Source organism: Rhinolophus hipposideros (assembly GCF_964194185.1).
Source record: "Rhinolophus hipposideros genome assembly, chromosome: 7".
In the NCBI taxonomy this organism is placed as follows: Eukaryota; Metazoa; Chordata; class Mammalia; order Chiroptera; family Rhinolophidae; genus Rhinolophus; species Rhinolophus hipposideros.
In genome coordinates, this window is record NC_138053.1 from 8886803 (window position 1) to 8900534 (window position 13732).

The 13732-nt window shown below is 59.0% G+C and overlaps 1 protein-coding gene across 2 annotated transcripts in view; it reads right to left on the reverse strand.

Moving 5' to 3' along the window:
* Positions 1–633: 633 nt before the first annotated feature.
* COL26A1 (collagen type XXVI alpha 1 chain) overlaps positions 634–13732 on the reverse strand; it is a 193802-nt gene continuing 180703 nt past the window's right edge. For both annotated transcript variants that reach the window (XM_081053623.1, XM_081053624.1), the window contains exons 6-13: positions 13323–13421; positions 12538–12690; positions 11450–11530; positions 9587–9639; positions 5853–5888; positions 4642–4689; positions 2890–2974; positions 634–2149 (exon numbers count right to left, since the gene is read on the reverse strand). In XM_081053623.1, coding sequence (XP_080909749.1) covers positions 1989–2149; positions 2890–2974; positions 4642–4689; positions 5853–5888; positions 9587–9639; positions 11450–11530; positions 12538–12690; positions 13323–13421 — 716 coding nt within the window. In that variant the 3' untranslated portion in view covers positions 634–1988. The remainder of the gene's footprint in view (positions 2150–2889; positions 2975–4641; positions 4690–5852; positions 5889–9586; positions 9640–11449; positions 11531–12537; positions 12691–13322; positions 13422–13732) is intronic.

The following is a 13732-nucleotide window of genomic DNA, read 5'->3' on the forward strand; positions in this document are numbered from 1 at the left end:
CAGTCTCTTAGGGCCCCATTCTGCTATGGGGTCTGGGGGAATGATGTGCCTCCTAGCCTGCGTCACCAAAGTGTAGAGGACTTAGATTGTCAGAGGGTATTCAGTCTCCCAGGGGCTGCTCGGGACAGCATGGGGGCCTCCAGCGAGCTGAAAGGGTGGTCTAGAGAAAGAGAAAGGGGCTCAGCGGTCTGGGGAAGCACGCACGCCTCTGTCTGGCCCATCCTCTCCCTCCTGCTCCCCTGCACACACACTCTGTGTACACCTTGCCCAAAGGGTCACCAGTGAGCCCCTCTCTTCCCCCCTCCAAGCCTTTGGGGCTGCTGTCCGCCCTACTTGCAGAGCCCTTTTCTGTTTAGCTGACTCCTGCTGATCCTGAAGACGCCTTTCTCCTCTGTGGCCCCTCCTCGTGCCCCCAGAAGATTAGCCGCCCAGTCCACGGTATTGATGTGGCCCCACGGCCACCCCCTGCCATGTGTGTCACACTGGCCAGGATTTGCCTGTCCTCACATCCAGCCACACTGTCACTAGATGTGGGGCTTTCCAGGGGCAGCCTCCCTCACACCTGGGGGTCACTGCGGCCGGGCTCAGCAGGCCTCCCCGCAGCTGCTGCCACATAGCACCAGAACCCCAGTTGGGAGAGCACCTTTATTATCAGAGTATTACAGAGTTCCTGCCCGCCTCGGGCTGCCCTTCCATGAGACAGGCCTGTGGGAGGCCACATCTTGGCCCCAGGACAGCCAGCTTCATGAGGGGCATCAGGGCCTTGAGGGCGGGGAGAGGTTACCAGGGCCCGCAGGCACAGGCCACAGCCTCCCAGGACCACAGGAGCGCTGGCGCTGGGTTGCTCCTGCTGCCAGGGGGCGACGTGCCCGGGGTGGTGCCAGCACCTGTGAATCTCTGAGTTTGTGGTCCTCGCTGAGCTCGGGTCCTGGCCCAGAGAGAGAGGAGCACCAGGGTGGTCCGGGTCACAGAGGACCCGTGGCCTGAGAGGCTGTGAGTGGCTCTGGGGCATGGGGACATGGGGTCTATTGTAGAGCTGCCTGGGCCCACAGCCCTGAGGGTGGCGGCATCTCTCCTGAACAGAGCCTGGGACTCTGGCAGCCTCTTTTTCTCCTTCGTCAAAGAGACATTAGATTTGCCATGTGACACAGAAATGGTCAACCTCACAGATTCCCCGAGAGGGCAGGGCTGCACGTGATGGGGCCTTGAGGGTGCACACAGCCTCCTCCCGGCTCAGGGGTGGGAAGACCCCGGTGGGGGTGGGCGGACTCAGAGAGTTTGGGAGGAGGACCTTCACACCCCCATGCTCCTCTCGCAGTCCCCAGGTCCATGTGACTGTCATGAGTTTACTAGGGGTCTCCCTGGCCACAAGCCAGGAGAGGGGAGTCAAGGAAGAAGGCCCAGGGCCCTGCCCTCCTTCCTGCTGGCCGGTCCAGCCTCCCCGCAGCCCTATGCCCACCCTTCCGGAGTTTCCTGTAAAGTGGGGAAGATGGTTGGATATACAGTTAAGGAACTGAAAGGCTTGGGTTCAAATCCTGCCCGAGCCCTCCATGGCCCGGTGGTCTTGCAGGTTATTTACCCTCTCCAAGCCTCTGTTCCCCATGTAAAGTGGGGATAACTAGCCTACCTCCTAAGGGTTAAATGAGACAACGTGGGGAGAACTCCTTGGACAGGCCCCGGCATTGCAGGGACTCAGCAAATGATGTGTGTTATGATTATTCTCGCACCCGCCCAGCCCACTCAGACTCTGCCTCCTGCAGGGAGTGGGGGTGGGGGAGGGCAGGGACAAGGGGAGAGCCCCTTGTCCCTGCCCCTGGAGGTGCCATCTGCCTCCAAGGCCCCCAAGTCCTGGGAGCAAATGTCGCTCATGGTTGTCTATGCCTGGGGCCCAGTCCCACTAGGGGTGCCTTCAGGAAGCAGTGGCAGCACAGGCTTCAGGGCTGGCTGGGTCTCTGGTGGGGCCGGGCTTGTCCTGGAGAGCTGGGCCCTTACTTCCCGCTGCTGGGCTGGCCAGTGCTCTTCTGCACAGGACTGGGGCCAAGCAGGGCAGTGAGGGAGCCATCGGGGGGGGCGCCGCCACGCTTCATCTTGAGGTTGGCTCTCAGGGCAGCATCCTGGCCGGAGCCCCCCTCGGGAGACGCCAGGGGATCTGGAAGGAGAGCAGGAGGGTGGCCTTGGGAGCACTCAAGGCACCTTTGCTTCTGGTCCCCGGCCAGCAAAGTGTGCGCTGTGCCCAGCAAGGACAGGGCTCTCTACTCTTCATGCATTCACACACATTCACTCATCCATTCATTCACCCACTCATTCATTCATTCATTCTTCAACACATACGGACCAGGGCTGGGCTCCAGGCCCCACAGAGGCTCAGTCGCCACGCTGCCACCAGGGCCTTCCAGTGTGCCAGGGAGAGACATGGAAGCCCCACGCTATGAGGGAACAGAAGGCTCCACAGAGCAGTGTGAGGAGAGGGGAGGCCGGCTTCAGAGAGGGAGAGAACTTGGAGCAGGTCCTGAAGTGGGAACTAGTGTGTAGCTGGCAGAGGACGCGGCTGGAGCCAAGGCACGAGGTGGGAGGGGGCCTGGGGTGACCGGATGGTGGCTCTGTGTCACTAGGCACCAGGCTCTGCTGGGGAGGGACTTGAGGCAATTGATGCAGCTGGATGTCAGTCATGGGCAGCAGGGAGCCGCTGAGGGTCCTTGAGCAGGGGAAGGGCAGGGTCAGACTGGGGTTTGCGGAAAACCGTCTGGCAGCCAAGGGGATGGGCCATGGAAGCAGGGAGACCAGAGACAGCCCCAGCCGCCAGGGGTGGGGAGGTGAGAGGGAAGGGAGATCCCCAATGTGGTGGCCAGCTCGGGGCCTGCCTGTCCCCAGACCCTGGTCACTGCTCACCGTGGATCCCAATCATGTGCTCCAGGATGAGGACTCTCTCTGCCAGGATCTTCAGGGCCTCCCGCAGCTGCTGCACCCCCTCGCCCTGGTGGGGACGGGCGGCCAGGGTCAGAGCCATCTGCTTCAGCGTACCTGTTATCCCAGCCCTCACCTCTTCCCTCCTGTCACCATCGTTGATACAACAGCCAGCATCTACTATGTGCCAGGGATGGCATTCAAATTCTTGTTCAATGACAAGAAACCCGCGTTTCCCACCTAGGCCTGTCCCCTCGAGCTTGGGCTTGTCCTACTCCGTGGCTGCCTGACTGCTTCCCCCGTGTGCCCTTTCCAGAAAATACCCTGCCTTGGGCAGAGCATCTCACACAGGTCCACAGTGGGGGAGCTTTGCTGCTTTCCTTCCTGGCACTGCCCACCTGAGAGCCCTCCAGGTGTGGCCGCCTGGCAAGAAAAGGGGGAGAGACCCCACTTCCGAGTGCTGGCAGGACTGCGTGATGATGAGATGCTCAGAGTCTGCATTTCTGTGACCTGGCCGACATGTGGGTAAAGGACCTTGTGTGTCGAGACATGTGAATGAGCTGACATATTGAGAAGACAGGTATCAAGGCCGCTTTGAAAAGAAAGGTAATGGTGAAGAAACAAGGCCCCACCTGGAGTCAGCAGCAAAACAGGAAGCTTTTGCCGGTGTAACATGACACCTGTCATGATATTGAGATTAATTTAGCTTAAAACCAAACAAAGGGGGGAAGGAAAGCATCCTACTGGGTTACAGGACTGAGGACTTCCCACCAGGGAACCAAAGTCCACCAGAAGCTGTGCTGTGAGTGGTATCGGGCATGGGGGTGTCTCCGGTGAGAAGCAGAGGGTCCAGGCCCTGCTGTCAGGGACGCAGCTAAGCCCCATGTCCCTGGGCCACAGGTTGCACTCCTATGAAATCACATGTACCCCCTCAGTCTGGTATCACAAGTGACCTGTGAATCTGCTCATGCTCCAATACCCTCATCTTCCTCCATGCCTCCTGCACCCATAAGTGGCTCTGGTTCCAGCAACTTCCCCCGTCTTCAGTCAGACAAGGACCTTGCCAGATACGCTCGTGCTTGGAGCCTCCCCAAGTTCACTCACTTAAGGGGAGACATGTACCAACTCAGGGGATTCATAGTATCAGCTTGCAAGGCCTCCTCTGTTGGCCCCACGGCTCTCGCCCCCTGGAGCAATAATCCCAGGCCACAGCACCCCTCCTCCTCCCCAGAAGGTAGAGGGTCATCATGGCCACGTCCCTGCCCTGGCCGTGTCCCTCCCTGCCCCTCCTGCCCAGGGCCATGCGTGTTCCCATCCTCACTCCCTTACTGTCCTCTCCCACATTCATCAGCCATCTGTCTATCTGTCCACCTGTCCACACACCCTTTACGCCACCAGCCTGGGACCTTGTGGGCATATCCGTGTGCCAGGTGCTGTTCATGGGAGAGTCCTGTCCCTGGAGAGGGACCCCACAGGCTGAAGCCTCTTCTGTAGGTCCATAGCTCCTCCTGCCCTCTCCAGCAGGGTCTCCCCAGCTCTGGGCCAGTCACCCCATCGGTGCCACCCCCAATGCAGACTCTTCACACTGTGCTGCGATCCCCTCTCCCCTCGTCTGTGTCAGCTGCTGGGCTGGGGCCACGTTCAGGACTGAGGAGTGTCAGGATGGATCTGGGGGGTGTCCTCTCTGCCACTAAGACACAGCCAAAGGCAGGAGGGAGGTGCAGGCCCAGCAGTTACCTCTGCAGCAGCTTTCTCTTCTTCCTCGCCCTTCCCGCCAGGCTCACCCTAGGGAGAAAACATGCAGTCAACAATCAGGGAGGGGTGAGCGGGGAGCTGGGGGGCACCAAGGCCTGGTCACCCTGCACAGCCTGGCGGGGGAGCTGTTGAGAGTTGTCTTTAGGGGCTTAACGCTGCTTCTGGGGCAGCTTTGGGGCCCTCCAAGCTCATTTCTTGGTTCTTCCAGGGATCTCAGGCCTGCAACACGGGGCCAGCCTCACAATTACACCTACCTGTGTGACCTTGAGCAAGGCACTTTACCTCTGTGCCTCAGTGTTCTCATCTCTAAAAGGGGGGTAATAACCGTACCTACATCATAGGACTATTAGAAGGATTAAGTAAAACAACATCGATAAAGAGCTTAGACCGGAGCCTGGTGCCTAAAGTGCTGTGAAAGTGTTGTTATACATTACTAGACAGAAGCCCAGGAGGAGACACGGCTTTAGAGGCTAACTCTCCTGGGTTTAAATCTTGGCCCTAGCATTGCCTTGCTGTGTGACCTTGGTAAAGTTACTTACCCTCTCTAAGCTGCCAGTTCAGGCAAACGGGGATAATAAAGTGTGGTCTTACTGGGTAACGGTGAAGCTTAAATCCACTATAAGAGTGCCTCCACTGTGGCCATCACATAGTAGGTGCTCAGCAAAGATCAGCATCAGCACCACCCCAGAACGACCCCATCTCCCATGTAAGGCTTGAGCACAAAAGAGGTTCTCCCCCTATAGGCAGGAGTTCAGAATCAAGAATTCTTATTCCCAAGAAGGGAAATTAGAGGTCAGCGGCCTACGTCTCCTATTTATGGGAGGTCAGAGAAGGAAAGGGATGATCCAGATCACATAGCACGTTAACCCAGGTGTCTGGATTCCCTGGAAGACACCTCAGGACTCTCATCCAAACCCCCGAACAGGAGGCTATTTCAGTCCTTGCTCACATTCCCACTGAGGGTGCTCCCCACCCCCCAAGGCTAACCCTTCTCAACTTGGGAAGCTAGTACTGTACTCAGGTTGCCCCTACTCTCCTCTGCCCCATCCCGGCTGGGTTGGATATTTTGGGCAGACTGTGGGGCTGAGCTCAGGCAAGGCTGCCTGGGAACAGACCCCATTCCCCTGGTACCCTGGGCCCATACCAGAGCCCACCGCCCTAGGAGTGGCCCATCTACACAGCCCCACACTTACAGATGGCCCCATCATGCCCCGCTCTCCAGCCAGGCCCTGTAGAAAATCAAACAAAGCAGTTTAGCCCTTGCCGGCCCGCGCCAACCCCGCAGTCCTCCCCTCCCGCTCCCCCTGCACAGGGCTCTGGATCTGAAAAATATAGGAGGGAAGATGATGGTGTGGAGGAAATGAGAAGGCCACACTTGGGGGCCTCCCAGGTCTTGGAGCCACTTGGCACTGGCTCCTCAGTGAGCCTCAGCTGAGCCCTCGGTCTTTTCACCTGCAAAACGGGGAGAAGGGAAATGGATGGAAAACCACGCACCCCTCCCCCCCATAAGACGGTGACAGTAGTGGTGACCGCAAGGGTCCCACACGTGGACTCCCATCAGAGCTGGTGCCCAGGGGAAGGCTCCCCAGAGCCCCAGACTCCCCTGTTCAGCGTCCCCCACATCCCCACCAGGAGGCGCCCCATTCCACCTCTCCAAAGGGAACTCCTGGGTTTTATACCTGCCCCCACCCCACAGTCACCCTTCTTGGGAAATGTCTCCATGGTCCTCCCAGCTGCTCCAGCACACACCTGGGAGTTCACCTTCCCTTTCCCTCACTCACCAAATTTATTCTATCAGCCAGACCTGTCAGGTCCACTTTCTACATATGTCCGTTCACTTGGCCACTTCCACTGCAACCACCTTAATGCAAATTGCCGTCCAGTGTCCCCCTCTGTGCTGCTGTGGCCCCCTCCCTGATCTCCCTGCTCCACTCCCCATGTCCCCAGCCCCCGCACAATAGCCAAGGGGCCTCTTAAAGACATAAATCAGATTACGGATTCTCCCTCCCTGACACTCAGAGCTCCCTCACTGCAGCCCTGCAGATGAGGCCCTGTCCGCTCTCTGCCTCATCTAAGACCACACTCGTCTTTGCCCAGGGTGTCCCAGCCTCCTCCCTGCCCAGAGCCTGTGCGCTTACTCTTCTACCCAGACTGCCCTTTCTCAGCATCTTTCGTGGCTGCTCCTCTGGTGCCTCGGGTCTCAGCCAAAGTGTCACCTCCTCACGTCTGTCATACCCCTCCTGTCGCAATAGGCCCTTTCCCAGTTACTGTCACATTGCCTCATTTAGTTCTCTCATGACTCTTCCTTTTCATCATCTGCCTCCCTTATCAGCCTATCAACTACCGAAGGGCAGGGGTCCCCACGTCCTTGCTCTTGTGTCCAGTACGATGTCTGTCACAATTGAGGCCCCAGGAGATGTTTGGTTCATGAATAGCATTTATTAAGGATCTCCTCAGGGCCTGGCATTTTCTATCTATTATCCCTCTCGTTCCTCACCTGCCTAGGAAGGATTTTCATCCCCATTTCACAGATGGGGAAACTGAGGCCCAGAGGGGTCAGTGACTTGCTCAGCATCACCAGCTAGAAACTGGCAGAGCTAGGCTTCAAACCCCAGCCTATCTGTCCCAATTAGAGGAGAGAGAAGGGGCCACCTGGTCTTTCACCATTGTCCCTGCTCACTTCTATCTGACCAACCTCGGGGAGGAACACCCAATCCTCAGAGGGCTTGACTCCTTGGCTAGGGAAGAAGACAATGGCTAGGTCACCAGACTAGCCCCACCGTCCACAGTGAAGCCACAGTCCCTCTGTGGTGAGCAGAGGAGGCTGCTGGCCATTCTGACATCGTCAGTGGGCTAACCTTGGAGCCTATCTCTATCCCTGCCATGTGGGGTCCTGGACAGGCCCTGGCAGTGGGTCTTGGAAGGGCTTTTCAGAGCCTGTCCACTGGGGCCCTGAAGAGCCAGTGACAGGCCTGGTGCACTGTGGGGTCCCAGCCATGGCCATAGGTCCCCAGCCTTAGAGAAGGACCACAATAAGGACATAAGGAGTCAACACACCAGCAGCCCAAAGACCCTACATGCTGATTCCTGCTCACACCCTCTTGAGGGGGGCTGGATAAGCAGCTCAGACCCTTGAACCTCCTTGGAATCTTGCAGACCTGGGTCCCTACAAGGACATGGTCTACAAAGCCAGCTGAGGATCTGCCCACAAGGAACTGGAAGACCCTGAAAATAGACCGGCAGGATAAGGCCACCCCAGAGCACCACTGTGTTCTTGGCAAGGGCCAGAGGCGGCTGGAAAAAGCCTGCGAGGGGCCTGGAGTCACCCCGGCCCAGCCAGGATCCCAGCTCTGCCACCCTGCTGTGTGACTCCCGCAAGGGACAGAAACTCTCTGAGCCTCCACTTCCCCATCGCTGCTGGGATTAAATGATGAGACCCTGAAAGCAGCTGACATGAGCAAGTGTGGGGCAGGGTGGGGAACGCCGTCGCCCTGACCTTGCCTGTTGCTCTGGGCTGGGGCAGCTGGAGGGGCCCCACTGGACAGAGCCCCCGCGGCGTGTGGAGCTCGGCCACACTTCTCTCCTCCAGCTGCTTCCTATGGTTTCCTGGGCCTCTTTGTCCCTCACCACCATCTTGATCACTGTCATTCTCTCACCTGCCCCCAACTCCTCTCTCCAGGGCCTGTGGCCGGGGGCTGGAGAGGAGAGGAGGATAACCCTGGGGGCCTAGACTTTCGGCTTACCTGGTGCGTCCCACCTGACTCAGGAGCAGATGAGCCCTGGGGCCTCCCACCCCGCTTAGCCCCTGCCCCCCCCAGCCTTGCCCCCAGCCTGGTCCGCACCACATCCGCTCTTGCTCTGCCCTATGCTGCGTGCGGCATGTCCCTGGCCGGGGCTGCTATTCACCCCTCCCCATGGCCTACGCACCAGCCGGCCCTTGTCCTGCACGCTGCATCCTCCGGATGGGAAAACACACAGCAGGAACCACAGGGTGCAAAGCAATCCTGGGACACTGGTTCTTTCATGTCTAGAAGGTAAGCTTTAGGGGGCTGCACTGTGACCCCTCGTCCTGACTGTCATCAGATGGGAGGCCAGCACCCTCCCAGAGCGTGAGAAATACCAAGTGACTAAACGGATGAATGAACGTGTGGGACGCCCCAGGTCCCAGTGCCCACAGACCCAAGCCTGGATCCACACGTCTTATAGTGCGGGGGCCACCTCTTAGCACCCCTGCCCCAGAGTGGAGCTCCAGGGCAGCGGAGCCCTTGGTCTGCATGAGATCCAGGATGGGGGCTGTAAGAAGCTCTGCATGGCAGGACATTCGCAAACACCACCCTTTCTGCCTCCACCAGGTATCCTGCGCCCCTCTTCCTCCTCAGTGTCATTTTTCGCCCAGGTCCCTGCGTTCCTTCAACACAAGGCACTTCCACCTGGCATTTTATTTCTCTTTTGTCCCCTGTAACAATCTACAAGGCAGGCCCTGTATCCCCCGTCTTCACAGTCAAGGAAGCCACAGCCCAGAAAGTCCGCCTTCTAGCCAAGGTTATACAGCTAGAAAGGCACAGCAAGCTAGGGTTGGACACACCCAGCCAGGGTTTGGGGTGCCCCTCTCACATCGGCGATTCTTGGGGAGGAGGGGTGACATGCTGGGGTGGACATTCTGTGATGCTGGCCTCTCTGGGTCTCAGGTAGCTCATCTATGAAACAGGAATGATGCTAACACTTCCCTGGCATAGAGGAAATGAGCAGCAAAGGCCGCTGTTGTTAATAAAACAAGAATCCTACACCTACGTACCCGTGGGACCCACCTGGGCCTAGGTGGGGTGGGGCCAGGTGACTTAATTCCTTCCTACAGGCAAGAAGCCTAGCTCTTCCTTTCCTAGGAAGCCAATGTCCCCTCCCCCGACAGAAATGGGAGAGGCCTTACCTGGGATCCAGGTGCACCTGGGGGTCCTGGGGGACCAAGTGGTCCAGGGGGACCTGTCAGCAGAGTGACAGATGGTCACCTGGAGCCAGAGAAGCCCCTCGTCCCCCATCAGCTCTGGAAAGGGACATTCCCACCCTTCCACCCCAGCCCCTGCCCTGGGTCTGTCTCCATGGACAGCAAATGAATGGTCGGTGAATGAATGGTGGGGGAAGGGGGAGCCTTGCCCATTCTCAGAGCGGACAGCCCACCTCCATCCACTCTCTCCATGCAGCCCTTACACCCCAACCTGCCCCTCCTCCCAGGGCCTCATCTACGAGGCCACCCTGCATCATCCCTAGCCACCGGTCCTCTGGCAAATTTTTCCCACATCTGCCCCTTCTTCGGACTTTGGACATGACCTCTCTGAGATCATCCTTCTTACTTGGGTTACTACAACTGCTTCCTGACCATCCAGACACCCAGAACAACCATTCAGTAAGGTGCCTCTCAGCCTGGCCCCTCAACCCCCTTCCCCAGATACCCTCCCAGAAAGTTCCTCTGCTTCTGTGTCATTGCCAAAGCTGTTCCTTCCTCCTGGAGCTTCTCCATGCCCTCTACGTCCCCACAAATTGTTTCCTACTGGCCTTTCCTACTAATCTCAGGCTGAGCATCACCTCCTCCAGGAAGCCTCCCCATCTACCCCCACTTCTCCCCTAGGCAGACCCTCGACATGGACCAGCCACCACTCCTGGCTGCCCTCAGTTTACATGTCTGTCTCACCCATATGCCAGGGAATGCCCAGAGGGTCAGGCTGGGCGACCTGTGTCCAGCATGGGGGACAGCGTTCATGACTGAACTTCCAGCACTCTTGGGAAAAGTGAGGCTTATGTCCCTGGTGGCACGTACGGACCTGTACCTCCTGGGCTGCAGGGAGCCCCCTGCTGGGCTGTACCAATGCACCCCCATGTTTGAGGAGGACAGGTGCAGGAAAGTGTACCCCAGGTGGGTGCACAGCTGGACTGAGTCTAGTTACAAAACAAACCCTCTCTCTCCAGTCAGAGCAAATCACCTGAGGACCCCAGGTCCTCTCAAGTTCACTCCCTCACCTCCTCCCAGCAAGCCCTCACCTTTGAAATGAGGCCTGCCCTGGCCTGCCCTGGCCCTCGCCCAGCCCTGCTTTCCGTCCATCACTCTCTCAGCTCTATGGACTTTACTTTCAGTACTTGCACAGTTTGCCTTCCTCCACTAGAATGTAAGTAACACCAGTGTCCCGGGGACCCAGAGCACTGCCCAGCAGGTAGGACCATGCTCAGTGAATATTTGCCAAATGTGTAGGAGAGTAAACAAATGACAGGGAGTGACTGCTCTGGGCCCGGGGACATCCACACAGGGCTTCAGTGGCCCCTGCCCTGCACGGCCCCTCCTTCCAGGGAGGGTCTGGGGAAGGTGGGGATCCAGCCAGACCCAGGCTCAGCCCATCACACCCCAGGGCCGTCCCCTCCCCTGGGCCCCTGGTTTCTACCTAAAGGCCATGGGCCTGCTGCCTCTCATAGGTACCTGCCCGCCTGAGCCTCCCCAGTGCTCCCCCCGAGCTCCCTGGGCCTGGGACTCCAGTGTACCCCCACCTGGTCCACACAAGGGCAGCCCTGAACTGCTTCATGTGGATGCCAGGAGCTTGGGGTTCTGTGCCCAGTCACACAGGCAAGATGCCACTCAGAAGCCACATGCCTCCCCTCAGGCCACACAGCAGGTTAGGGCAGACCAACTCCCAGCACCCTGCCGATGCCAGAGCCCCCAGACAACCCCCAAGTTCTCTTGGCCTGGGCTCAACCCAGGAGGGGGTACCCGGTCCAGGCCAGCCTTGCTGTTGCTCTCTGCACTTACCTGGAGGGCCAGGGGGACCCCGGGGCCCTGGGACCCCCGCCAGCACCGTGTCCACGGCAGAAGCCAGCTGTGAGTCTCCATCTACGGGAAGAGCAGGTGGCCTGTGACGCCAGGGTGGAGCCGGCACGGCTGGGAGGCTGAAACTGAGGTCCCCCCTCCGAAGCCAGGACAGGCACCCCAGGCCCTGCTGGGCCTCAGAGCAGCCCTGGCAAAGAGATGTTATGGCTCCCACTGCTCAGAAGAGCACACAGCGGCCAGGTCAGAGGGCTTCATATAAAGACAAACTCTTTCCTGAATATTCCAGGCCCTTACATTCTGGCCCCACCTTGCTCATTTCTCCAATGCCCTAGGCTGGCACTCTCTTCCAGGCTCTACCCATGTGCCCATCCTGATGTACCCAGCTGGCTCACTCCATCGCGGCCTCCTCCAGGAAGCCCTCCCTGCTCACCCTCTGAGCTGCCTCCATCAGGGCCCGAAGGTGGGGTGGGGTCTGTCTCCCATGACCTGGGTTCTTCCAGGGCGAGCTTCACATGACTTCTCCCTGCCCCATCCTCAGAGCCTGACCAGCACAGCCAGAGCGCCCCTCTCTCCACACATGGGCTTTTCCACGTGTAGGCAGGTGTTTCTGGGTGCTCAGATGTACCCTCTTGCACTAGCCTGTGGCCCCGGTCTGTGTTGCTCACTGCTGCGTCCCCAGTGACGACACACAGTAGGTACTCAATCAACATTTGTTGGATATGCTGCAGCGATGGCATTTGTGACAAGGAGATGTGACAATGGATGATCTCAGTGGTGCTGCCATCGCCAGGTGGGGAAACCGAAGCCAGGCCAAAGACCAGAGTGACGTTTGGGGTGTCAGGACCCCAGGGGCAGGAGCTAAGCACCAGGGCAGAAACAGGTCATGCGGGGGCCAAAGTGGGATGGGGGAGCAGTATTGGAGGAGAGGGACCCCCACCTGGTGGAGTCTACTACCAAGCTGACGCCCCACTCACTGCTGGGCCCCTTCACGGGGTCCTCTGGGGAGGGCTGATCCCCCAGCAGACAGGGCAGCTTAGGCCTGCCCCCTCCCCCCTCAGGTTGACACTCACTGTCCTTGTCGGTAGGTGGCTGTAGGGAGTAGAGGACGCCTTGGGGGCCATTTGGAGGTAGGCCCGGACTGCCTGCTGGGCCAGGAGGGCCAGGGGGTCCAGGGCGCCCCATCTCTCCAGGAAGCCCACGGGGCCCTGGCGGCCCCAAGAGGCCTGCAAATGGGGAGAAGAGGAGTCACGTGAGGGTTGGGCCGGCCAGCCACCATTACTGACAGGAAACAGGCCCTGCAGGGGACAGAATTGGTGTCAGTGGTGGCCTCTAGACCACAGTCTTCCTGGAAAGCTGTCCTGGAATGTAAATGAAATGGCTTCCCCTTCCCGGCCCCATGCAGATGGGACCCTGGAGCAGCTGGGTGGCAGGGGAGGGAGAAAGGAACAGCTCTGGCCTGGTACCTTCTGCCCCCTCTAGGGAACCTCAGCTCTGGGGCAAGAGCATCAAGGGTGCCAGGCAGGCTGGCCAGGGGTCGCTCCGCTGCGGGACCCAGGAGGAGTTTGTGGCTCTCGGGGGTGTTGTTTAAATGGCTGAGAACAGCCCCTAGCTCCTGGCAGGCCCACTCCAACACCGGCACCCACAGCTCCCAGAGCATTCTCTTCTTCCTTCAGCCCCGTGCCTGGGATGGGCAGCAGTTAGGGTGCTGGTGGAAGGAGGTGAGCCCGGCGCCCCCCCAGGTGGTAATCATTCGCCCCAGCAAGTGCAGGAGGTGCGTGGGATGCTTCACCTGCTTGGATCGGGGGACCCCAGCCCCCAGCCCCCAGTGGACAAAGGACAAAGTCAGTGTCCTTACCGGGAGGTCCTGCTGGGCCTTTCTCTCCTGCCTGGCCCCGGTCACCTTTGGAGCCTGGGGGCCCTGCAGGCCCTGGTGGTCCCGTCTGCCCTGGGGGCCCTGGGGAGAGCACGAGAAGAGGCCTGAGGACACTGTGAGCTGAGCTGGTGGCTCCAGGCCTGACCACCTGTGCTGTCTGGTCAGACCTGTGCCCAGGAGCCCACCCACCTTTGGCTTCCCTGGTGGGGCAAAGGGCTCACAGTCAGCTCGAATCAGTTATTACAATTTACACAACATTTCTGTCCCTATTGACTTCTATGATATCAAGAGCTGCTTTTGTTCCCATTCCACATGTGGGGAAACTGAGGTGCAAAAAGGTGTGGTCCCTTGCTCAAGGTGGCAGAGCCAGGCTGGAGATGAGTCAGGACCCC